The 26818-nt window shown below is 41.7% G+C and overlaps 1 protein-coding gene across 4 annotated transcripts in view; it reads left to right on the top strand.

The window, feature by feature from the left end:
- The window catches only part of ets1 (v-ets avian erythroblastosis virus E26 oncogene homolog 1), a 38072-nt gene that overhangs the window by 2475 nt on the left and 8779 nt on the right, over positions 1-26818 (top strand). Inside the window, exons 3-8 of one of the 4 annotated variants that reach the window (XM_041994984.1) lie at positions 3622-3769; positions 21032-21190; positions 24168-24287; positions 24857-25057; positions 25371-25448; positions 25872-26111. In XM_041994984.1, coding sequence (XP_041850918.1) covers positions 3622-3769; positions 21032-21190; positions 24168-24287; positions 24857-25057; positions 25371-25448; positions 25872-26111 — 946 coding nt within the window. Of the gene's footprint in view, positions 1-3621; positions 3770-13493; positions 13864-21031; positions 21191-24167; positions 24288-24856; positions 25058-25370; positions 25449-25871; positions 26112-26818 lie in introns of those variants that run through there. The other 3 variants (XM_041994985.1, XM_041994986.1, XM_041994987.1) reach the window with 3 other exon arrangements.

The following is a 26818-nucleotide window of genomic DNA, read 5'->3' as shown; positions in this document are numbered from 1 at the left end:
TATGGTGCACAGCTGCTCTGCTGAAGCCTATGTATCACACAGCAACACACTTTTAATAGAGTAATCTCAACCTTCTACCAAATATTTTTTCCACAATAATGTTTCTATTAATAAGCATACAGCTTCAAATAACACCACAGATGCTAATAATGAGACACTTACTCTTTCATTTATTCATTACTTGCTATAATATATAGAAGACACCCAGTTTCATAGAAATGCATTTAAGGTGGGATTTTGGAGATTTATAAGCTGTGTAATTTATGAGTCTAGAATTTGACATGGGATGGGCTCTAATGATTGGCATGGACCACATCAGATGCTCCATTTCACCATTAAATCACTAGGGGTCAGTTACATAAGACTGTTTTAATGACTACACAGAGAATATTGATTATGACAGAATGAAAAAAATATGAACTCAGTCAAAGTCTTGTCATAAAATAGCCTCTCCTATTTAGATTTAAGTTGTTTTAATCATCTGTAATTCAACTTTTGTGTGCCTCTGTAGCAAAACACATGAGGTTTTGTAAGATGTGTGTTTATGGTTACATGTCTGTTGGCTGATAAGTGACGAAAGTATTGATAAACAGTGTAACAAAAACTACATAATCTAATCTGACATTGGGATTTAATGCAAACTATGTAAGTCTCAGAAAAGTCAGAAGATCTTACAATTGATATACAAACTTAGCTACTTATACGCTTAGAGAGAGAAGACCTGCAAAGTTAGAGGGGAGTGGATAGTAAGATTGGTCTTAATAGACAAAATAGGCTTTATTTTCTATTTTGTATCTTAATATGGCAATAATGGCAATTACCGTTTAGACAATAAGGTCTGAAAATGCATTTCACATAGACATTCAGTAATAATGATGCTGTCCATAGAAATGGTCACAAGTTGTCAGAATAGGCAGCAAAAGCACCATTCATTGCATTAAATGGCTCAGCAGTTGCTAGCATTGACAACAAAGTCAACAGCACCTTCACAGTGTTATCCTTGTTGGATTAATCCTGTCAGAAATTATGTTACAAATAATGTAAGAACATGCAGAGACTAATGAAACCCATAGCAAAGCAAAACCCAATGTCAGAGTTGTTTTTCTCCTCTCTGTTTGTCCACTCTTACGCTACTTTATGGCTGGATGACTGTGTCCATTTGTGCTTCTCTCAGATCACACAGAGTGTGAGATATTGAGAATTAAACCAACATCAAGCCTATGACGACCGGTATGTGCAGGTCTTTGAAAAACTAACAGGATGTCACCCAAGAATGATGATGCCATGCTAACAGGAAGAAAAATGGGCCTTAAACTGGAAAGAAGACGACAATACCAGACATCACCATTGTTTGTGACTCTTGATGCAACAGGCCTGTCAGAAACGGTTTTCTCTGGTGGTGATGTATTATATCACAAAGTTTGCTTACAAAAGACATTCACCATCCACAATGAACTGTGTGTTTCCCCTCACAAGAGCAGAAGTAATCCATCTAAACCACATATTTTGCCCATCTGTCTGTATTTTACAACTTTGTTCTGTGTTCGTGACATTTGTGGTCTGCAAACTTTGAGCAGAGTGTAGACACTAGCCAGTTTTACACAAAGACTATAAAATGTAGCAATCAGTTCAAAACACTGTCTTCTCTTTCCTTTCTGCTTTCTGTCCAGTTAAACCTAAACAAAACACATATAGGCACACTCAGCAGAGCGTAGACTGTCCAATAAATTCTGGAGAGGTTGCAGTTTTTGGTGAAGTTGTGCCAATATGTGACAGGTTGTGCAGATATGTGACAGGTGTTTGTGTTTAAGTACATAACTCCTGTGAAACAATCTGCAAATAAGGTTCTATTGCTCTGATTTCCTATTATTTATGCAGTCACAGTCTATTACTTTTCACCTTTCATTTGCACCTTTTTCTATTAACCATGGAGAACGAGGGACGTTTTGAATGTTGATTTTGCAAACAGGAAATTTGTAAGCTATAGCAAGACAACTAAAATGGGGCGAGAAGGGTTTCTAGAACAGTGTGGATGCTTTGCATTGACATAGCAAAATTTATGCTAAAAATAATAATAATAATAATAATAAGAAAATATTGACAGAATAACTACAACTATTAAGATGTTTGGCAAGTGGAAATATCTACAACGTAAACCACCCATAAAATACTGAGTTCTTACTGTTGCATGAGGTTCCTTCAAATTGTTGGCAGACCTCTGCATCTAAAGTTATTTTACACTTAAAATGATAGAATGATAATATGGCGTCGATGTTATCTTCACTGTTATCTATGTATAATCCATAAATCATCCATCTGGCTGCCTCCCTGTCTATCTAACTTTCCCTGCATGCTGACTGACTTGAGAGGAGATAGCTGCACTCCACGTAAACTTCTCCAGAACCCTGTAAACTGGCCTCCCTGTCACATTAGCCATCCATGAAGCTGGATGGCTACTGATAACTGCTGCTAGGGCTAAATGGAGGCTGCTTATCAGATTGGCAGCCACTCTGTCTGCCAGTCTGTCAGATACACATATGACATATGGTCTTGCATCGCTTTCAGCCACATTTCACATGGTGCAAATACTTGTTTCAGCCGAAGCTTACTTATTGAGAATGTTTTTGCACAGCTAGCATAAATGCAAATGACAGTATTCATAGCATGAAGAAAGCTAGCTTCACACTATTTAACATGATAGGAGACAAAGAGCAGAGTGAAAATGATCAGGAATCATTTATAAACTAAACACTATCTCTTAAGGTTTTTGTTTGTTGTCAAATAGAAGTTATGATTTGCTAAAAATGGTGAGTGGCTACCTCCCTCCCTCTCTCTCCAAACAGAATTTAATATCTCTCTTGGCTCCAATGTCGAGTGCTGACTTTAGACTTCCCCCATGTCCCGTCAGTGCAGCCCCTTTAAGCATGAACATTTTAGTGATAAGCAACAACAACAACAAAAAAAAAACCCCCACAAAACAGCAAAGATAAATTAAATAAGTCAAATTTAACTTTGAGGCTTAACTTTCTCGATCAAATAATAATAATAAAAACAAACAAACAAAAACCAATTATTTTCAAAATCCAACGTGGATCTCTCAGTTAAAGCTATTCAACAGCTCAGTCAGCTATGTTTTTCTCTTTACGACATCCCAGCCATCATAAAGGATTTGTTTTGCACTGATTAGTAGATAAAAGTGGGTTTAAATCTATTAAGTTATTTCCTCAGTAGTATTGTGTAATGTTTTTAGCTCAAATTTAGCTCAGCAAAATCAAGGATTTTAATGCATAAATTCTTTCCAAATGTTTTATTTTTAAACTCAGATCATTCAAAGATTGTAGTGTTGCTGTTTTACATGAATCTTTCTCACTGTGTATTGCTCATTATAATAAAGTTTGTCTTTAATGTATATTCCAGAGGTACTGATTTAAGGAATCAAGTGTTCTTTTTTAACTTAAAGGAGTAAAACACATTTGTTTCAGCTTACATCTACAGGGTGTTAAAAATCACTCTTCAGCAGCCCTTCTATAAATAAATCATCGAGCAGTTAAGTGAAGAACATGTGTGCTTCTGTTCTGTTCTGATGTTGTCTGAACCACGGTTTGCTCTATTTGTCCCCAGAGACAGAGTGGAGGAGTGGCAGTGGGCCCTCAAACCCAACTCCCAGGTGTGGTTCACCCCCAGCAGCAGTTTTACCCATCACAGCCCCTTCACCCTCATGACATACCCCTGCAGGAAGTACCTGATGGACATGACGTGTGTCCTACAGGTAAGAAATACAAAGACAACATTATCTCAAATATACTGTGTTCAAGCATGGTGAATATTTATAATTTGTTAGTGCATGCTTCTGCAGTATCTCTTAGATTTTGTTCAAGAGGTTGACAGAAACATTTAAGTTGATAATACTAAAGTAAACAACAGAATTTTACATCTCTAGTACCAGAGCAACATATAATTTGCCTTCTTTTATACACTTTACACTACTTGCTTTAGTAATCAGTCTACTGAGTAAACAAGACTTAATAAACAAAAGACTGTGTCAAATGCTCAGTCACAAATTAATATTAATCTCTGTGGCCTTGGCATAAACGTTTAAACTCCCTTATTAATTGTGTAACACACACACATGCACACATACACAAAATTATTTTTCCATAATTTTAGAGGACCACCACGCAACCCCTTTCCTAACCTTTAACTAAGTCTTCAAACTAAATTGAAGTGATTTATACTGCCGTCTCCATTATAACAGGGAGTCCCCAGAGATGACCTAGGTAAGCAGATTTACATCCCCACAAAAGTAGTAATGCACACAAACACACACACACACACACAACGTCTCAACTTGGCCTGTTGTTCTTGAGCTGCTGCACAAAGGATGTTGGTGATGCTGACCCTGAGGGCAATGCCTTTACCAGATACCACTCCTCCCGAGCCTCCTGGTTTTGATGTCTCCCTCCTGCTTTACTGATCTGGGGACAACCACGTGCCCAACGTTCTTCTGCCTCCAGTCCTCTGTTTCTAGTTTTGCTTTCATTGTTTTTCATATTAGTTTTACTTTATCTGGAACATTCCTTCCAGTGCATTTGCCTGCGTTTGACTCTGGCCTCATGGAGTCTTCAAATGTGATTGATGCTGCTGGACTGGGACACACGCCACGGGAGGAGGGAAGGGGTGCTCGGGAACACAAGCTCTCTTCCGTCACCTCCCTGTGCTGGATGCAGGGGGCAAGACAGGGGGCCAAAGGGCGGCCATCTTTTTCCCAAGCCTCTGGTTTGGTCTCTGGAGAGATGGTGGGGGGGGCTAAGTGAACATGTGTGTGTGTGGTATGTGTGTGTGTCTGTGTGCATGATTGTGACTGCACAAGAGGGAGTTAGGATTTGATGGGATTTGCTGATGTTTGTTGCCAGAGACACACTCCTTTGGAGCCCTCATTTCATCCCTCCCAGCGCTAAACTGTTGATGTTAACATTGCTGAGTGGAAAGAAACGACCAAGGTCTGGCCTTTTAGCTCTCGTCCTCAAATCCATGCAGAACGCATTTCAGCATATTATACACCTGGAGACGTTGTTAGTCATTTAAGTTCTTCACAGTGGTGTCAAATAGACTGGCTGAGGTTTCTGTGCTACAAGTGTATGCCGTTATGAATTGCTGCTAACCTCAAAGACAGTTAAATAACCTCTGACACTGTCTCTACACTCTTTGCCGTTGCTTTGACTCATTTCTCCCAAACTGAACTCTCTGCCTCCCCCTTAGATATTTCACTCTTGCAGTTTCCCCATATAATTAGAATACATTTTCAACTTGCTCATGCTGTCTGAGCAGTTCGACACTTTGGAGAATTCAACTTTGAACTCACATAAAAATGTACAAATGTGGCTTTAAATCACATTTAGCTTCATTAGAGATACAAGCGTTGCAGCTGACCCATTAGGAGTTTTATTACATCCCCATCAGTTTAACTGAGGATTTCATAAAATTATGGACTAGAATAACTTTTTTGTACTGTACTTCATCTTTTATCGTTTCTTAAATGATTGTTTTTTTAATGATTTTGCTTTGGTGATTAGTTAAGTATTTTTTAAATTTAATTTATCTTAATTTAATTTAATTCATTTTCTTTCTGAACCAAAGAGCATTTGTTTTGCTCCATTCACAACCTATTTTACTGTTGATGAGCCGAGTGTGCGAGGAGTTGAGTCAGATGGCTAGCTTCCTGCTTCAAAGATTTTAAAGATGGTAAACATTTGTTTTGTCTTCCAGGCTTTTCATTCATACACTCTGTCCTGTAGTTGCTATTTCTGGATTAGATTGGCCGATTTTTGAATGACAGCTGATAAGCAACAGGATGCACTAAGCAACCAATGATTGGTAGTAACATCCATGTTCTTTGGTTTAGAACAACACTGACAAAGTAAACAACTGCACAATGTAAAAGTGATTCTGTATAAAATTTATAATATGTAGGACTTGCCCACTATGAACTTTTCTTTCAAGTCTGAGTTGTTAGTTTACTCCTCAAATTTTTGAGTAGCTCTTAGCTTGGCTTCCCAGTCACAATTCTTCCCCACTTCTTGAAAAACGTCAGATTATGGGCCGTTTACACCAAGGTGATAATTGGCCACTGGATACTATTGGAGTGACAGTTGCAAGTTATCTTTGTGGTGTGTTCAAGTGCTGTTTTATTTGTTCAAACAATGGCAATGCAAGGAGACCCAGCAAGAGGCTTCTCATCAGTGCTTATTCTTCATATCAGACCCCATGAAACTGATTGCTCATAAATTACTTCACAAAACCCTGCTTTTATTTATATATATATATATATATATATGTTTGCAGTATTCCTTAGTATTTCAAGTTCAAGTTTATTTACATATGGGGTGGCGTGGCTCAGCAAGGTAGAGTGGTCGTCGAGTTCATGTTGAGGTGTCCTTAGGCAAGACACCTGTGTGTGTGAATGGATGAATGTGATTTATGATGTAAAGCGCTTTGGGTATCATCCCAGGTACAGTAAAGCGCTATATAAATGTTAAATGGACCATTTACCATTTGTACAGCACATACAAGCACTACAAGCCCAGTTGCTCATAGTGCTGAACAATAAAACAACTACTCAGTAAAACAAAAAAATCAGTAAAAAAAAAAGGGGAAAGAAAATAATATAAGACAAGAACAAAAAGCAAAAGCAAGCAAATGTCAAGCTCAACTATGTAGGAATGTCAGTACAACGAAGTGAGTGTTGAGCAAGGACTTAAAGCCAGAAAAAGACTGGGCAGATCTAATGTGGAATGGCAAACTGTTCCACAACTTCAGAGCAGCAACTAAAAAGGCTTCGTCACCCCTGGAATTGAGCCTAGAGGAAGAGACCTTCAGAAGAAGCTGTGTAGAAGACCTCAGAGCCCTGGCTGGAACATGTTGGTGCAGCAGCTCTGTACAAATACAACAGAGCTAAACCGTTAAAGGCTTTAAAAACAAGAAATAAAATTTTTTACTAGTCCTAAAACTAACAGAAAGCCAATGTAAAGCAGCAAGCAGAGGGGTAATGTGATCATTTCGTCTGCATTTTGAGCGAGCTGCAATTGGTGCAAAGATGACTGATTAAGGCCATAATACAGGGAGTTGCAGTAATCTAGGAGGGACATGATGAGCAGGTGGGTGACTTTTTCTGGGTCTTGCTTAGACAGGTAGGGCTTTATCTTGCAAAGCAGCCTCAAAGGAAAGAAAACGCTTTTTACTTCTGAGCTGACCTGCCGATGGAAGTTAAAAGAGCTATCAATGATCACACCAAGATTTTTCTTTTTTTCTTTGTTTATCTATAGTATTCATTTAGTCTGCATCAGATCCAGTTTTTTTTACTCGTACAATAACTAAAATCATAACTTTATATAGATAAAAAAAGTTTCTTTGAGCAGGTAAGCTAGTCCTTAGTTGTCAACGTTCCAATCTATATAAGCAACCATACAAATAGTATCGGAACAGGTTATGGGATGAAACACTTTGTTCATCTTTTAAGGTGCCTACATTAGAATTTTACAGCTGAGGTTTTTTTTCATTGTGAATGGATTGGGGTATTTTTCAATGAAATATGTCAGTGTGAGAGTGACAGAGTACAGAACAGATGTGAGGCAGGGGATGTTGGACGTTAACGACGCATTGCATGTTTGGCTTTGAGCCCAATGTCACACACACTGCTTCCTGACAGCAGCCATGCCACAGTGATGTTTACACTAACCCAGCTCTACTCGTCACTATCCAGCATTCATACCAAAAGGACCTGCTGCAAACCCCCACTGTGGAAACTCACCGTATGTGTGTGCATGGGAAAAAGAGAGCGAATGTGTATATCTGTGCAGTCTCATTGTGATCCAGATGCAAACACACATGTGCGCACACCCTACTAATATCCTGCAGGGATACACACTTCACGTATTCATTCATTAAATTCACACCCTGCACTCCGGTGTGTATTGTATTACAGCATCCATTCCATTCAGTCAAGCAAACACACACTCACACACAAACACACACACACATACACACATCCACTCCCAGGCGCTCATGAGTTCACTGTACATTTAAACGTGCACTCCCATTTAGTACACGCAGACACAGCTGTGATCTAGCACTCAGGGACCATTGGCCTGTGTTTTATTTGATGTGATGTGACAGCTGGACAGTTGGATGGGGAGGGGAACGGGGCGGAGAGCAAAGGAGAGTGGGTGGAATACAGTTTGAGGAGAGAGGATGGATAAGGAAAGGGATAAGTCACAGGACTGGGACTGTGATAGTGGGAGGAGAGGAGTTAAGGGGAGGAGGATCTGAGATGTGGAGCCTCGGGTTGCTGGGCGAGTTGAAGGAGGGGGCGCTTCGCCTCTGATGAGGGGCACGTCCTCACGGGCGCAGGCCCATTTTTTATTTCTAAAAGTAAACACGCAGCCTGCTGGGGTCTAGGGGGTTATGGGAAAGGAGGAAACAGTGATGCTAATCAGGCCGGTGCATACTTCCCCCTCTAACAATATAACAAAACAAGAGGGGAAACACGGAAAAGCAACAGACAACTGTAGAGGAATGGGCTACACAACTGCTATAGTCCGAAATATGTGCTACACAACATAATGATAGCACTGAGACAAGGGCTGTTACTCAATAAACAGAGGAAAGAGATAATGTCGCTACGACCCGGTACATTTGTGGATTTTATTTTTAGAAGTCTTAACTATTCCAGCTCATTTCCATATTTGACTTTAGAGGAGTAATTATATTTTATTTTGAATCACAATTTTTATGTTAACACTGAAAATACTGCCACTAAGAACATGTTTCTCGTTTGACAGCTCACAAATTTGACAGTTTTTTTTCCAAATTATTACTCTTCCCTGACAGCATTTGATTTTTTTTTTTTTTCATGATGTGCTCTAAACCATTACCCAATAGCCGATTTTTGAACTTCTCCTTCCCAGAGTACAAGCTTTTCTTCTAGAAAGCTGTGATGTGTTAAGTTCCTCTTGACTGTGCAGTGAGTAATTACTGACTTCAGTTAGGGAACTCGCAGTTCTGAAAGGCAGGCAATAGCTGACATATGATGATGCAACAGATGCCAGCTCATCAGGAAAGGTGGCTCATTAATGAGGCTTGAGAGAGACCGCCCATAGTTTTAAATTCTATTGTGAGTTTAGTGTTAATCAGAGACAGTTGGTTACAATGAGTGAGCACCAGCCGTGGTAAGCGTGAGTATTTCTTTGTGCGTCATGACTTGATTCGAAGTCAATCCTGTCGTACTTTAAGGTCAATTGTCAAGTGAAATCATTTAATATAAGTTTTTTTCTTTTTTTATATAAAAAAGAAAACCTTTTTACAGTCTGTATGTTTGCAAGCAATTTTGTCTCTCAAAGCTTCATTCCTTTGCTTGTTGTCACTGACTATAATGCACCTTCACACATTTAGTGAGGAATCATTTAAAACTACAGACTGCTGTATTGTGTTCAGTCTTTTCTAAGAGCATGCTGCTGACAGTGAGGAGGGAGGGCAAAACGAGGAGAGGGAAGGCTGGGAGGCAAAGAGCCTCAGAGGGGGGTGGGGATAATTGAATTATCTCCACAATGGAGTGATGGGGGGCACGTGGTGCCGCTAATGGAGGAAGAAATGTCCTTTTTAGCGAAGCTAATTGTTCAGAAAAGAGCTGAGCCTTTGTTCAGGGAGGCCCTGCTACTTTCCCAGTGCACTTACAAGCACACAATTTAGCAGAGTGCACGCACGTGCTTGCACACACACAAGCGCCTGCTCTCGGAAGACACTTTGGAATGTGAGGCAGAAGGAAGAGATGCACACACACACTCACACACAAACACACATGCAGAAATCCTGTCCCAACCAAACGTCTGATCTCAGCAGGAGTGCATCCAGCCTGTGGCACCTTTAGACAGTACCACCTCAGATAGAGCTGAGACTGATCTGCCAGACAGCAGCCACAAGGACCCCACTGTTTTACTGTTTGACTGTCTGCTCTCAGAGTCTTTGTGTGTGTGTGTGTGTGCATGTGCATGTCCATTGCCCATCTGTGTGCGTGCTTGAGTGCCTGTAAATGAGTGACTGATTGATGACATGCTAAACGCGGTCTGTTCACACAACATACCAAACTCATCACGTCACTCTCTTATCTATTGTCTGAGATGCATTACGCCTCGATTCCATCTCGGTCAACATTTCACATTTTATGGTCGTGAGAAATATGGAATAAAATGCAAACCCTTAAGACTTAAGAGCACCCCAGACTCCTGCAACCTGCTGCAAGGGTGCCAACATCAAACACAAATATCTCTTGACAGCTGAATGGATTGCTCCAAATCGAATAACCTTTCAGTTAACTCTGTGAGAAGTAGCAGGTGCAACGGTTACATCTAAGGATTATAGACAGGCGAGCAACGCAGATGTGCCAAAGAGAGACAAACAGCAAGCTGCAGAGAGCCGCGAAGAGAGGGAAAGCTGCTGTACTGCAACAGAAATGAGTGAAGACAGCTAACTGTCAAACCTATGGAAAGAGCATTTGCCAGGTGAAGAAAAGAAAAACCAAAACTTAAACTTCTTTTATCTGCCGCAAGTGTGCTGGTACACACAGTAGATGTCTGTTCTGTGGCTATAACACAATGAACAATCCTCGTGTCTGAACAGGAAATTACACAGTTGTTTCAACAATAGTTGTTTTTGTTGAAATGGTGCAAAACTTGAAGATGAAATGATTGTTTACGGTCACTCATTTCCCTGTGTTGTGCTATTTATAATAAAAATGTATTTGTTCAGTTGTACACCAGACCGTTACAAGGACAATTGATGCTTTGAGAAAAGAATTACAGTTTACTTTGTTTTTTTTAACAATTAAGTTGAACTAAGTTTCATTATTTCCAAACAATTAAGAATAAAAATATGAATCATAGTTGCTTTTTATTACTTCAAAACTGAAGTAAAGACAAGAAAACTCATACTGAAATTGGACACATGTGACGCCAGCCTAGATATTAGTCAGCAACACCATTAAATCCTAAATGGCTGCCCTCGGGCTCTGAAGGACCCAGGCTGTCCTTTTAAGAACAGATACGAGGGAGTTCATTAACAGAAAACAAAGAGGTCCAGTCAGAGAGAGTAAGAAGCTGATGAGCCGACTGGCTGAGATAAATTGAGAGGTACTGTTCCCCCCTCTTCCATTCTTCTCCTCCTTCACCCCCTCTGCTTTGCCCCTGGTGAGGCAGCTCTTCTCACCGCAGAACCCACCAGCTCTCCTCCCAGATGAGGCTCCTATCAGGCCAGTGAAACCTGATCTGGGGCCGCTAATGGAGCTGGCGAAGTACCGCCGGTTTAAAAATCCATGCCTGATCAATATCCCTGGCTCCCCTGCCTCCCTCCAGATCATCCATTTTGCCATACATGCATTCAGTACATGCAGAAGTATCATATTGATGTGCAAGTCATGAGTCACAATGAGGTTGTGGATGGATTTTAAAAAAAGACAGAAGAGGACTGCTGGCTGAAAGATACCATTTAGATTGTTAAAGTAATGGACAAAAGACACACAATGGGTCTATTAAAAATAACCTGGGTCCACACTTTGTCTCCAGATTTCTTCCTTTTCTTAAAAGCTAAAGTATAAGAATCTAATATTACCATTTCTGTTGCCATGGGAAACATCCCTAACAGCAATCCCTTGTACAGATTGGAGTCTTCTGTGGCTGAAAAGCCCAATCTTTCTCCGTCTTTGTTCTTTTTCAGTGGCAGAACAAATTTTTGATTCAATTTCCACCAACGCATGGTCATTGTTCCTGATTACTGTCGATAAGAAGCACAAACTCCATAAAAACAGGCTAACTTTGAATCAGAGCAGCCAGTTCGTCTTCTTCAAACTAGATTTTTGTTGACGATGTTGGTGACAGGAGACCCAATCAGAGAAATTATAATGGAAGCATGAGTAAACAATTTTTATGCCTTGCATTATTTTTAATGTAAATTCCTGCACCTATTTTCAAAGCTGCACATTTACACAATTTTCTGACTCTGCAGTGTGAAGAAAATCAACATGGCAGGTTTTATTGATCAGTACAAGGTGAACAGGAAATACTCTGAAGTGTTTATGAGGGTGAGTTACAAGTTATGGGGTAGCCTGGGTCTGCAGAATATATTGCCCAGACTATCATTTCAGGAAAAACAAATGTTTTTAGACAAACTAACCTACATCTAAATTAGTTTTTGTGTAAATACCCTGAAAATCTCCTAATATCTTTTTAACTAAAATGTTGCAAGTAAGGTCCAATGCAAATGTCTCGAGCCACCCTTCACTCCTTTATGTATTGCCCTGAGTTCAAGAAATAAGTGCAATGATTTGCTGAAATATTTGCTCTTGTGCTGGAGTACTCTTCAAGAATAGTACTCTACTTTACAGCCACCCTATCCATGTAAGTTTCTGATTGGGCTTTGGTGAACAGAAACAAATGTCTCAGGTCTTTGCTGGATTTTGTTGTTGTTGTCCAGTTTCATAATTTTGCACACTATGCTGAATAATGCACAGATTTTCTTTGGTAATCATCTTGTTGGTATAAATAAAATGTTTATGTCTTTCAAGCTGACATAAAATGCATCTATGACAAACTGCCAGTTAAGTTCCTGATGATACAATTAAAAACAGGCTCTTTGCTAAGATATCTGTATACGCAGCACAGGTTCATCCCTCCAGTTAGGCGTGTTTGTTTATGATTGAATGATTTGGAGATCAGTGATCTTGAGTGGCTTGACCTCTGAAAATAGACAGGTACAAGCACTGAACTGAAAATAAATGTAAAAGTAGCCAAGACCCCGAGAAAGCCAGGAAAACAATTACTCAAGAAAAGATGACTTGTTGGAAGCAAAATACCAAGAAATCAGTGCTGACTCAAGACTTTTGCACAGTATTTATAGTACTGCTCATGTTCAGAATGAATCAGATGGCAGCTAAATCAAACTCCTTGCTGTCGCTGTCCCCTATGTTTTAAGCATTCATTTGGTAAAATGCACTGGGTAATGTTATTGTAATTTCATGGTTTAGGAAGAAGAATTGCACGATGGAGCCACTACATCAAATGTTTGCTGCCAAATTCCTTAGAAATAAGGCGAAACGTTACTTCTGAAGCTAGTCAGCAGTTCTCACACTACTTCAGTGTTTTCCCATCCCTGTAAAAGGCACATTTTCGGGAAAGAGCAGACTAATAATTGAGTCTGGTGAGGTGAGGGAGTTGGGGGGGGGGGTTCTTGGCACGAGCAGGTCGTCATAGTTTGTAAGTGTGTGTGTGTCTTTAAAGGTGGTGGTAGATGGAGGCGAAAAAAAGGGGGGGGGGGGGGGGGGGGGGGAATATATTAATTGAATTGTGAATCAACTGGCAGGTCGGTCTCTTGGCCCCGCCCCCCTCGCGCTGTCGTCTCGCTCCGGCTCCTCGCAGCTCAACGCCCATAGGCAGAGACAGAGAGGAAGGAGTGAGTGTGTGAGTGTGTAAGAAAGACAGAGGAAAAGAGAAAGCGTGTTCACGTACTGGAGAGGGAGAGAGGGAAAGAGATAAGTTAGGAGTGAAAGAACCTCAGTCAGGCCGTAGCGTGAGGAGATAAATATAAGAAAAGCATTGAAATTCCGAAATAAATCGGCCTGTAAGATTTAACTACGGGGCGCCAAAGGAGGTGAAGATTTCCCCCTCTTGTTTTGAGTTTTTTTTCTTCTGTTTTTTCGTTTTTGGAGCAGTTAGAATAAAAGAGGGACGCGCGGCGTTTTTCAAGTCACACTGATGGTCATGACGGCAGCTGTCGATATGAAACCGACGTTAACGATCATAAAGGCTGAAAAAATGGACGGTGAGTAGCAACTCTAATGTAAGAGACTGACAGCTAACACGAGACTGTAACATCACTCCTGTACGTCTCCTTGTATCACAACCGGTTGCTGGCTGGTTACGTGGATGAGAAACCGCACTGTTTCTCGGTTATTTGGATGTGTCGAGAGGGACAAAACGTCCTGAACACATTTTTGTACCAAGACGTTGTTGATTGCTCAATATTGGACAACACGCTAGAAACAAAAATGTATTCACGCCAGAGGCATTACAGTCATGCAACAGTAGACTGTATGTGTGTGATTTCTCACACTGCACTGAATGGACGAGGCTGTGAACCAGGTTCAGTTGAAACATGGAGAAAAAATTAACTTTTTCCATATTTGTAGCCATTTCTTTGAAGACACGAGCTATAATTTATTATGTCTTGTAAGCAAATGCCAAATATAACTGGCACACAGCATGACATCAAGAATGTTTATAGTTTCTGCACTTTTTTCCATGATGTAGAGATATTATCTAATACATTCCAAGTTGTATGATTTATCTTTTTTTTAAAAAAAATTTATGTATGTTGCTTTGACTGACTGTTTATGTTTTGTAAGGTTGTTGGACTTTTTTTCTCCCACTTATCCAACTTTGATCCCTCCAGAGATCTCTCACCCATCTTCTGACCCATATATCCCATGTCATGTAGGGGTGAGCCAAGTCTCTCTGTCCAGCCAGCTTTGGTGTGGAGGGTTGGGGGGAACGGTGCCCAACAACTCCCCTCTGCCTCCCTCTCCTTTCCTCTTCATTTCCCCCTCTTCATCCTACTCCCAGTCCTACTCTTACTCCTCCTCAGCTTCTGAAACTGACTTTCCAGAGGGAAGGGGAGGCAGGCTGAGGTGATGAATCTGCACTGCTGAGGCTTGCCTCTCCAACTCTGCTGCCTGGAACTCTTGGCCTGCTCCAGTACAAAGTAGTTACAGGGAAGGCCACAACTATGAGCTGTAATTGTGTGTAGAGTTTAAACCTCTGTATGGTTTCACTTCTCATTTTCTACACAAAGTTTAGTTACACATGGTAGCATGTTTGGATGATTTGCATTTTGCTTGTTTTAAATTGAACTAATCCCCCTGTGCGTTTGCTGCTCAGGTGGTTTTGAGCCTGTTAGTGGAGCTGCATTGATGCATCATGGAAATTTTATACTAATTGCAAGTGTTGACCCACTAAGGGGCTATGACTCACCACATTAACCAGCTTCTCCCTGCTGTCAATACCTGCAGAGCATAGCTTCATACATATACACCTCACAAGCTCACAAAATGTGCTGACAGCTGCAACAAATGTTGCCAGAGCGTAGCACTATCTTGCAAAACCATTTCACAATGCTTGGTCCTACTTGTGCTCACTTGGGTGCACTCGGGTCACGCTAAGCCTGCCAAGGAGCAGTTCACAACTCCTCACAAACTTTTCTCCAGCTCTATTTTGAATACACATACTGTTGTGGTTACTTGGCATTGCTATGTTTACAGGATACATGTTTTACCAGTGTTCAAGGCTGTTGCTAATCCAAATATGACATATCAGAGCCCCAGGCGTGCAAAGCTTATAACGAGCTCTTTGCTTACAAATTACTAAAAGAGATCGTTTAAAGGCAGATTGCATATGTCCGAAGCAGCTTTCCCAGTGCCTGTTCAACTCTTCATGGAACTATGGGAAGAACAGCTGTTTTTTTTTTGTTTTTTTTTTCCCTCCACTCTAAAACGCCTGCTTCCACATAGCATACTGTACATGCATGCACACCCCCATGAACAAGCTTAAGCAGTTTCCAGCCCACCTTACTATTTTGTTTGTTTGTTTTTTGAGACAGAAGTGAAGCCAGTGTCAGCTTACTCGATGCCTGTCCTCACTCTCCAGCTGAGGTAATTTCTTTCAAAGCGGTAACACTCTGCCGGGGTCAGAGGTGAGACCAAACAGAGCTTCTAATGTTCCGCCGAGCCCTTATTCCTCTGCTTTGTGTTACAGTAGGCAATTCCTGGCACAGCACACTTATTTCACGGCCATCCAGATTGTGGTAGCTCACATTTGAAAGCATAACGTAGCCATAACAAAACTCAGCTCCACAGAGACAAGTCTGTAAGGTTTACAGGGTGGCAATGCGCAGTCAAGCAAAGATTCATCCAGTTGTGGATTTGATACTCAACAGACATGTCAATCATTTATAGCACAAGTGTCTTTTAGACTTGAGCTATTTGTCCCTCTTTCACTTCATTTCTCTGTTTTGTCATGCCTGACAGTCGGGGTTCAGTGACTGACAGGAATGTTTGTGAGCATGCCCTGCTGGGTGGCACGCATGGGAGCTTGAAGGAGCTTGAAGGGAGGCTTGTTTTTATCTGATCAAAATGCTGCAGTTTGTTGTAACTGGCATTTCTGATGCATCTGCAGAGAAGCCTTATATGGCCTCTACATCCATGTCTAACACATACAGCAAACTACAAGCACATACAGGCCATGCTACATGAATTAGTCTCACAAAGACTCGAATCTTGTTTTTCTGTGGAACTTTTCATGTTGGTGCTTTGTGGATGCGTCAGGACAGAGGGAATTACATAAGTTTTGGGTTTTAGCTGTGTTGTATTTGTGTCAGCACTACTTCAGTAGCACAGTGTAATATATGCCAATGTTTGAGTGCACACGGCAAGCTGGCAGCTGTGCAAACACTGTTTGGGTCTCTTGATGTGGTCTGTTGATGAATTTCGCCAAGTGGAGCTAAAGGGTAGTCTTTTTTCCTCTGATGTCTGCTGTGTCAAACTTGGGACAATCTTGTTTGTGAGATCAAAACTTAATGAGTACATCCAGATATCAGCTTTTATAATAGGTCTCTCTGTTCTGGTTGGTTTTGTCAACAGACTGAAGTGGAGGTCTGTGATTTCTTTTTCTTCCACAACGACCATGACTTTCTGCACTTCCCGTGCTGTGCAGCAATGCTGGTTTGTTACGTGAAATGGGCTATCCCCTCATTTAGTCAGCGCTTCATTCATTGCTCCTTCACTGAGCCTGTCATCTGCTCTGTTGCCCATATAAACGTGAAACCATAATACTGCGTGGGTCCTCTCTGAATGCTTCCCTGGTGACTACACGCCTTAATCTTCACTTATAAAGCTTAGTCATAAAGTAAGGCGTGTTAGCACCACATACGGCAGTTTGCTAAAAACTAAACATATGCTGTGAGAAGGGCCGAGTAACTGCAGGGGTGTGGTCGATATGATGGCAATAAATATTCTTAAATGATGATCAAAATGTAGGGCTTCCTTTTGCAGCTGCTTCTCTTGAGACTCATTTTACTCACATTCTGCAAAAAAACCAACAACCAAATCAAAGGAAAATGTAATCCTTGGCTGAGGAAATAAAGCCCTAACAAGCATTGTTTTGTAACAGATAACTCCTCAGTCATTCACCCACTCACTCACACAAGTGTTGCTCCCCCTCCTTTCCCTTTCTCTCTCCGTTTCCATGTCTTTCTGTTGGCCACATGGGCCTTTCTCATGACTCCTTGATGTGGTATATGGTGAGTTCCTGGTAATTGCACTTTGTCCCATCTCCATTCATTCCTAACTTGTAATCCCTGAGTCATGGGGCTAGACGCCTGGTAAACCACACGCCGCTGGCTGTCCGACTATGTGTCTGTTTACCTTGCTTACTGGTTTCTTTTGCCACATGCCTTTCGGCCCTCCCTATATTATCAGTCTGACTGTCCCTAAATGGTTTGACACTGCCCCTAAAAGCTTCCACAACTGCCCACGCATCTCAGCGTCATTTTGAGGGCTTTTCTAAATTTTTTCACCCTTATGCACTGTTGTTTCTGTCATATGGCTCCACATTTAGAAGCTCTGTTTCCTGTAATGACATGGAAATGGGGTTAGAATAGAAACATGCTTGCTTTGAGAACAATTCCACCCGTTCTAAAACAGAGATTATCAGCTGTCCACAGCAAGGCCATGTCACTCACTTTGTTCAGGGTAGGCTTCAGATTTCCTGATTTTCTCTTTTGCTGCACAGCAAAGTGCAGGTTGTGTGTGTTTCACTGATTGTGTATTAACTGGTTTGTTGCACAAAAAAAAAAAAAAGATAGAGAGGAGTGTGTCGGTGTGGCTGTGTTATACTCATGATGATCTAGGTTTCAGTCTCTCAATCGGATATTTAGGCCGTTGTTGATGTTGCAAAAAATAAAAACCACACTCTGACCCCTTTTGACTTCTAAATCTGTATTTGATCAATGCTAAAATGTCCAAACACAGTAAAAACTTTTCAGTTACAAAATCCTTAGATTAATTTTAGATTAATTGTATCTATAAAGCAGTATCACTTGTCTTCACATGAATTTTCATTGGCGTCACTCTGTCTGCTGCCTTAAATCTTGCATTTGCTTTCATGCATGTGTTACAAGCTACTACTGAGCTAATTATGAGTCAGCAAGAGGAATTTTACAAGATATGGTCATTGCTTTCATCATGACCAGTCACATTGTCAAGCGAAGCGGCACGATATCCCCTGAAGTCCAGTCATTCTTTGAAGAAATGAGTCACAATCTGTCTGTGTGTGCTTATCTGTGTGAGTTTGTCTTTAAGGGTTAGGGGTAGATAGAGAGAAGACAGTTTGAGTTTTACATAACTGCAATGATGTCCTCATGTTTTAGAAATCACTTCCATCTCATCTTGCAAAACGCTAAAATGCAACTTTCTAAATTATCAACTCTTGGTTTTCAACTGTTAATCAGTGAAATCAGCCAAACATACACGTCGTAATAAGATAGAGGAAGCGAGATGCGGCCAGATGCCAGAAGTTAGATACTCCTATTAGCCACAGAGGCGACACTGAGCTTAAAATAGAAGGGCGATTCATCATCCAGAGCTGAAACCAGTTTGCCACTTGGACCACAAGTCATTTTTGGTCACATTAGAGGAAAACAAGAAAGCTGTGAGAAGCACATTAGCAATTGTAAAACAGAGGTGGAATGCGAGGCACGTAACATGAAAACACTGCGGTGTGGTGGGAATTTATTTATCAAGAATCCATCTGTTACACATCGCTTGCCTTCAAACACGCAGCAGTCTCTATATATGAATTATGTGTAATTGGAAGCAGCCATTACAAGACTTACATGCGTTGTGTTGCACCAAAGAATGGTTGCAAGGCATCCATCAGTGGGTGTGAGTGTGTGGCTACATACTGTCCCACATCATTCACACTTGTATCAGGAACCTGGTTGTGGAATGTATCAGTTTGGACAAAATATGGGGCATGCGCCATGTTTTGTGGAAAAAATGCAGCAGGGAGAGTAAACTGTTTGTCAGATATGCTGTGTGTTTGGTTTAATGCCTAAACAATTCCCCCAGAGCATCCCATGTCTGTTTATAACAGGGGTGGAAGCTACGGGTGGGGAATGTCAAGTTTGGGGCAGTTATCCTGGATACAGCAAAAGTTTGCACCACCTACTTTCTCCAGAATTTTGTTGGCCTGTTTCATAATTTCTATTCTTCTTCCTTCAGAGTAATGGAGAACTTCAGAGTTGTGCAATCCATTTTTGTGATAAGTACATTACTGTTGCTCAATCATAAATACTTGAGGCATACCTAAAAGCAAGGCTTTTTTGCACTGCTGCAGATCACAGAACAACAAAGCTTGAAGGCAGTTAAATTTTAAAAGCGGAGCCAAATCTTGCTCAAAGCACCTTGTCTCGGTCTTCTGGAAATCTAAATATTTCCGTCAAGCCTTTTGCAAAGATATGTTTAGCTTCTGTTGCTGATGATGTGGATCATTCCAAACACTATGTCAAATCAAATGTTGTAACTTTGGCATAAACACAGGAGTTAATGCACTTTCACATTATAAGCTAATATGATTTCAGTGATGGAGGGAGTGGAAGGGAGAAAGACAGAAAGGCAGCTATGGGGTATTAGTCTGACTTATCGTCTGCTTCAGTAGCCAGTGTGTCTGTGGTAGTGATAGTCTGGGGCAACTCTGCTTTCATGGCCAAAGACAGATGTCAGCAGTAGTGGTCCCGTCCCATACAGCTGCTTTACACCACCACAGGCTTGTGTTTCAGGAGGGCAGCCAGAAGCCAGTGGCTAGGATCTTAGAATAAAACTAGTGTTTCAGCACTGGTGCCTGTGATGGTGGGATTTTCCTGGTTTTCCGTTGGATTGCTTCAACCCAACATTGTCCTGCTTTGGAGCTTGCTGGGGTCTAGTTCTGGTCTTGCTTCATGACCTCGCCTACAGTTCTATTCCCAGTCTTTGGCAATGAGAAGGGAATCTAAATAGCGTGGTCGACTGAACAAGAAGCCCTCTTAAAACCAGACTGCCACCCAGTCCTCCTCCTCTTGCTCCACTGTAGCCCTCAGTAGCCACTTTATAACCCTGTGGCACTGAATGGACCCCCTTCATGCTGGTTGGGTTTATGACCTTGCGTTCCCAGACCAGGGCTCCAGATATGGATCTCCATCAAAGGCTCTCTCAGCCGCCACTGTCAGCTCTGGTCTGCCTTTAAGAGAAAATTAGAAGCTCTTGGCTGGTTACCAAGACCTCCTTCTCCCTGCACCTAGTTGTGACATTGCTGATATGTTCCTGTGTGCACGCAGAGATCATCAGAAAGGTGTTAGTACTGGCCATGAAAATGACCCTCACCTGAACCCACAACTCACCTCAGTCCCACAGGAGGTTGCAACTTAGCCACAGGAAATGCTCACTTTTTACTTATTTATAGAAAACCCACTTTATGCTCAGCTACAGAAGGTCACAGAATGGGAAACATTAATTGCCACAGTTTCAATGCTTATGACTTTTTAGAGGCTTCATTCGCTTCTATCACAGTCCACTCTTTTTCTCACGCCAGCATGCATCCACTTGTTAACTCTGTAGGACTATTTTTAGCTCAGTTGCATGATAGAAAGCATATTGTCCCTTATTTGTTGGGTCTGGTTGCCTGCTCTGCTTGTATCATTGCATCATTTAGAGTGGAGGCAGCAGTCCAGGCTTTATGAATGAACTGAGCCTCCGCCAGAGGCTGGGAGATGGCACTGATCCCACTGTGATGTCACTCGAGAGACGAGGAGAAGAGAAGGAGCTTTATGAAACCTCCCATTCATTTGTCTCCCTTTGCTCTCTTTCTTTTTGCCCACCCCTGGTTCCCTTGTCCTATGATAGGGCTCAGATTACAGGCTGGTGACTCACCACCCCTCACCCACCCAAGATGCTCCCTTGCTATCTTCCTCAGCCCTACCGTGGCCTGCTACAGCCCAGTGGACTTTGGCCCCAGCCACAAGAATCCCAATTTCACGCCCACGCTCTGTCGTGCAGGCAAAGGTGGCTGCTAATTTACTTTGCATGCATGTGTGTGTGTTTATGTGTCAAGCAAATATAATCCCCACACTCAGCAGCTTACCCACTACTCATATCAGTAAAAGAGATTCATATACCACATCTGTCTCCCTTCATCTGTGATTCTTAGAATAGACACACATTTGCTCTGCATTATTAAAAGAAACAGCCTTCGTTTAATAATTTCCATTGCAGACTCTCTTTTTATCTTTTCTTTTTTTAATCTGAGCCATGTTGGAAAATGTGAACACCATAATCTTGCCTTTGATTTACACCCTATCCCACATTTCTCAGGCTAAGTGGATGGGACTCATTTTGTGGACGGACCAGCACCATCTAATGTGGAAAGTGATGACTTGTGGATGTTTTAACTCTCAGTGCATGCTGACCATTCTGCATCTAATGGGACTCGCAGGCATTGAAATCGTATCAGGACTTCATCATTTACTAGAGATCGTCTAGAACCAGGCTCGGCTCTCTCGCTAATGGATGCACATTGTACATTAGCACTGCCACAGATAACGTTCACATGGCTCACTCACTGTGGAGGCTGCTTTATTACCACTTTGCTTTTACATTTAGAGTTTGCCTTTCAACGCTGCCTTTTTCTTTGATTTGTATTTTTAAGATTTCAGCTTGACCCATTGAAATGCAAGAAAGCAATGTGCATGCGTATGACACACTAAATAAAGAACACAGTATATTTTCTTGACATGCAATTTTGCTGTCACCTAACAATCCAAACATCAAAAACAACTTAAAAAAAAAAAATAAGAAAAGCCACTTCAAACTCATTTTAAGCTGAACAAACAAGTAATTCAAAACAAAAACAAAAGAATTAACGAAAGTTGTGTTTCACGTTTTAATTTGGCCTGTAATCATGGCTAACATATTTCTCTTTAGAGTGCCTGATGTTAGTTCTCATGCGTTATGGTTATGAGTGTCTTTGATGGAGGATTTAGTGCTAAAGTGGGTTTCATGTCTGTGTATGCAAGCGCATGCTGGGGTTGATAAAAGCAATGGGGAAGGAGGGGCGTAAACGCTTCGAAAGTGCAGGCAAACTCCATTCGATCCAGCTTAAACAAACGGGCACATTTTGCCTCTACCATGACATCAAAGCACAGACTGTCTGAGCCCTGGTCCCATTCAGTTTGCAGCCGTTTGCAACATGAACATTTCTGCACTACCGGTATGGCTTAAAAGAAAAGTGAGCTCAGTAAAAAGCAAAACTTAACAGGCGGTCAGGTGCAGCTGAACACAGACGGCTGGCTCATGTCACATTTTGATGTGTGGGGCCTGTCTGACAGTAATTAATTAAGGTCTCATGTGAAACTGTTAACAAAAATGTTTATTCTCAACTACTCTTCTGACTAGAATGGCTAACTTTCTGTTTGTTTACCAGTGTACTGGAGACCAATATATTATTACAGGTCTAATTGAATCACATGAAGAAGCAAAGAGCTCTTGTCTGCCTTCTGTCTCAGGGTCTGTTGTGAGGCTTCTTTCTTCAAGGCGGCGGGGGGGGGGGGGGGGTGAAGACAGAAAAAAGAGAAAGTGGGAGACCTAATTTTGCAAACAGTCAGACAGACATTGGTTACGAAGGAGGGACAGCTGCTGTGCATTCCAGACAAGGTCGAGACGTCAGTGAATGGTGAAAACAAGCATGAACTAAATGTTGCCCCAGTGTACTGCTTGCAGATAAAACCACCAGCCGCTGGAGATGCCAGGACATCTGGGTTCGACGAATGGCAGTACCCTGAGGAGAGGGAGGGGGGGGGGGGGCTGTTACTAAATTGATTTCAGGGCAAGCCTATTGTGATTTTAACTATAAACGTAGTCAAGACAGTTCAGTTACAGAGGACATGCTTCTGTCGAATATTCAAGCTGTAAATTTTTCATGTTACAAGTTTATTCTGCAAGATATATTACATTTTAAAATTGTAATCAACTTCAAGCAGGGACTGAATGATTAAAAACATGCATGTTATTTAAAACTCTAAAGGGCTTGGTTGTGTATTTCTCAAGTTGTTTAGCAATCCTTGCCTTTAGGGGCCTATTTCCCTTCTCCCACACTTTTGCAGCCTGGTCGATCTAATTAAGTGAGTGCGAGTCATCAGGCACCGTTTAAAGCCTTCAAAGGGAGCTCTGTTCCCCACTGGGTGCCCACTGGCAGCCAGCAGAAAACAGTGACCTAGTGTGCGATTGAGACCCTTGAGACAGCCCCCCCTCCGCAGCTTTCCAAGCCACCCGCCAGCAAGCCGCAGTGACATCATCACCTCATCCCTCGACCCTTGACCTGTCAGAATGTCTGCCCCAACCACCCCCCCCTCCTCATGCTTGGTCTTGTGACAGTAGGCCCACTGTGTCGGGGCATCGTGGTAGGAGGGCTAGCAGGGGTCGTAGTGTCACTGATGGGCAGCAGGCGTTGCTCTCCCACCCAGGAAGCTGGGGTATGAGGGAGGGCAACGTTTAAAGTGTTTGTAAATAAACACTCATGTCTGCTTTAAAGCCAGGTGAGTTGGATTTAGCAAAGGATGCTGTTGATGTCAGAGACTTTAGACAACAAATGACACAAAATTAGCATAAAAATCTCTCTGATCCGAAGATAGATTGGTAGATTGTTTCTGATGTGGAGACAGTGGTTGTCTAGACAGAGTGTAATTGTTGCACCATGTTGTTGATCACGATAGCTGTAAATGTGTGGATTTCTGTGTGTGTTTGTTTTTGTGCCACATTCACAAGCCTCTATGTCTCACCTCCTCTCACTCTCAATTCAATTTTCCATCTTATAAGGTTTATCAGCATGAAATACAATACATGATGTGCTGCAGTGGCTTGGGATGCCAATTAGAATTACAGCAGGATGTTATATCAGCATATCAGTTATTCACATCTAAAATGAAATGTGTTGATAATACTCCAAATGAAATTATAATTTCTATTTGTGATTTGTGTTTGGCAGATCCGGAGTGCGGAGATGTCCCCCTGCTGACTCCGGGGAGTAAAGAGATGATGTCCCAGGCTCTGAAGGCCACTTTCAGTGGCTTCACAAAGGAACAGCAGCGGCTGGGTATTCCCAAAGGTAAGAACTGTCAGCTGCTTGTAGTCTCATTAGTCCCTGTTAACATTTCCATTGAGGAAATCAAATTTCACCAGTTAAACACGAGCCTGCAAAACTACCTCGATGCGTCACATGCCAGGGGCAGACATTCTTTCACATCACAACCTAATTCAGAGCTTACAGTGAAGGCATTTCTCAGTGAGACTGAAAACCAAGAGATGTCCAGTTATTCCATATATCACAGTATGCACATTTAAGTCAAGGCAGCTTTGACTTCCAGACAAACTGCACAGCAGCATGATGCTGTTTACAAGCAGCACGATTGCTGGCATCAACATGTAATCGTACTTAAACAGACAGCTACGGTTTTTTAGCTTTTCATTACCACTGCAGTTTACATTCCCCTCGTCCTCCGTCTATTTTCCTGCTTACTGCGTGACAGTTTGCTGTAAGCGCCTCACTAGAGACTCCATGTCTGTCATGTATCAGTCACAGGTTGAGATAAGTGTCTGCATAAATGTGCACAAGCAGTAAAATCCTCTCCAACGTTTGACAGAACATATACCGACCACAGACTCTAATGCTTTCAGATCCCAGACAGTGGACAGAAAACCATGTGGCTGAGTGGCTAACATGGACAGTGAACGAGTTCAGTCTGAAGAATGTTGACTTTGACAAATTCGGCATGAATGGAGCCAGCCTGTGTGCGATGGGGAAAGAGCGCTTCCTGGACTTGGCACCTGACTTTGTGGGTGACATCCTTTGGGAGCATTTAGAAATGCTACAGAAAGGTAAGGCCATTGAAACTTAATTAAGATAATTTAATAGACTAGAGGTTAAAATATCAATTTCTTTAATTCTCTGCTAAATGACAGAAGAAAACACTCATGACGCGTTGCTGATATTTAATTTCTGCTTATTCTACTTGAGGACCTTGTTGGCATTTACTTTAGTAACAGGAGCCAAACAGGAAAACACAATTTGGCTCAGGTCATTAATTTTTGATAATGCTGGATGGAGTTACATGATACAAAAAAAAAAAAAAGAAAAAAGAAATCAATGATGAGGTCACTGACGCTCACTCTTTATCCATTTTTCATGAAGAGGATACAAAGCATTACCCCATCAATGGACTGACCTCCAATTTCCAGGAATCCCGCTATACCTCAGACTATTTTGTCAGTAAGTACTCATCACATTCCTCCTAAGTCATGCTGTCTAAGAGCCAAAGATGTATGCTGCAGAGAGTGAGCCAGTAAATGAAAAGGAGATTTACTGTTAGAAACATGCTCTTTCTATTTTTGCATTTATATTCTGGATATTGATCTTTAGTCCATTTTGCAGCTGTACGTTTAAGCTGGCCAAACGTCATAGGAAATAATCACCTTTCTAATCTATAATCTTGCTTAAAATCTGCAAGATTCATATTGTTAACTTATTGCTATTTTTTTTTTGTGGACTATTCACAACCTGAACATTTGAACAGCAGCTCAGCCCAAGAGGGATAATGACTCCACTCTTCTCAGATTGATCTTCATCTTCTGCTTTGCTCCTTGCTTTCCTTTTCTGCTTTCTATCCAGACTAATTTCCTTTTGTGTCTCCAGGCTATGAACATGCTCAGTGTGTCCCTCCTTCCGAGTACTCGGAGCCCGGTTTCATCACGGAGTCCTACCAGACTCTCCATCCTATCAGCTCGGAGGAGCTGCTCACGCTCAAGTACGAGAGCGAGTATCCCGCCGTCATCCTACGAGACACGGCCCTGAATGCCATGCAGGGCGACTACTTCTCCGTGAAGCAGGAGGTGGTCTCCCCTGACAACATGTGTGTGGGACGCCTCAGCAGAGGTGAGGGGTTCACATGTACTACACGCAATGAGAATAGTTGAGATTTGTGGTGCGAATTGTGCTGCATTTATTTTATCCTCAGCTTTTTGTTTAGATTGGTCTTTTGAAGAAAACATCCACAAGTGCATGCGTAAGTTTGTGTGTGCGCATATAAACGTTAAAGGTGTCTGTGGGCGTCTGCCTGCATGTGTTTGTGCTGAAGCTACCAGAATCTTGTCATGCCACATCAGTGTGCACGTATTAGAAGAGAAGAAAAGCAGGGCCTCTTGGTTGGTTTGTGGTTCAAACAAACCCGCCTCACACAATCTAGACAGGGTTGGGGAAAAAAAGAAAATGCTATTGTTTTTGTCAGAGTGATACACGAACCAAAGCCACAATGTGTTCTCTTCTTACCGCCTGTCCCTTATGTAAAGCAGTTCAAGTGGTGTAACCTTAAAGAAAGCTTTTTTTTTTTTACTTGTTTTTGTTGGCCTCCTTTCCTCGACTCAACCCCTACATTCTGGGTAAGGAGATAGAGGTGTCATCCTTAGTTACAGAACATGGGGTTTTCTCATGAAACTGTTTGCTTTTGTGAATACACAGGCTTGTTTTCTCTCCCTGGTGATAGTTTATAGATGAATTAGCAGCATGGTTTACATTCGTAGTCGTAAAGCAAGGCTTTTCTTCTCACAAATCCCCAGCTGTATAAATGATAGCATGTGCCATGA

The sequence above is a fragment of the Melanotaenia boesemani genome, chromosome 9, assembly GCF_017639745.1.
Source record: "Melanotaenia boesemani isolate fMelBoe1 chromosome 9, fMelBoe1.pri, whole genome shotgun sequence".
Classification (NCBI taxonomy): Eukaryota; Metazoa; Chordata; class Actinopteri; order Atheriniformes; family Melanotaeniidae; genus Melanotaenia; species Melanotaenia boesemani.
This window is presented reverse-complemented; position numbering and strand designations above follow the sequence as displayed.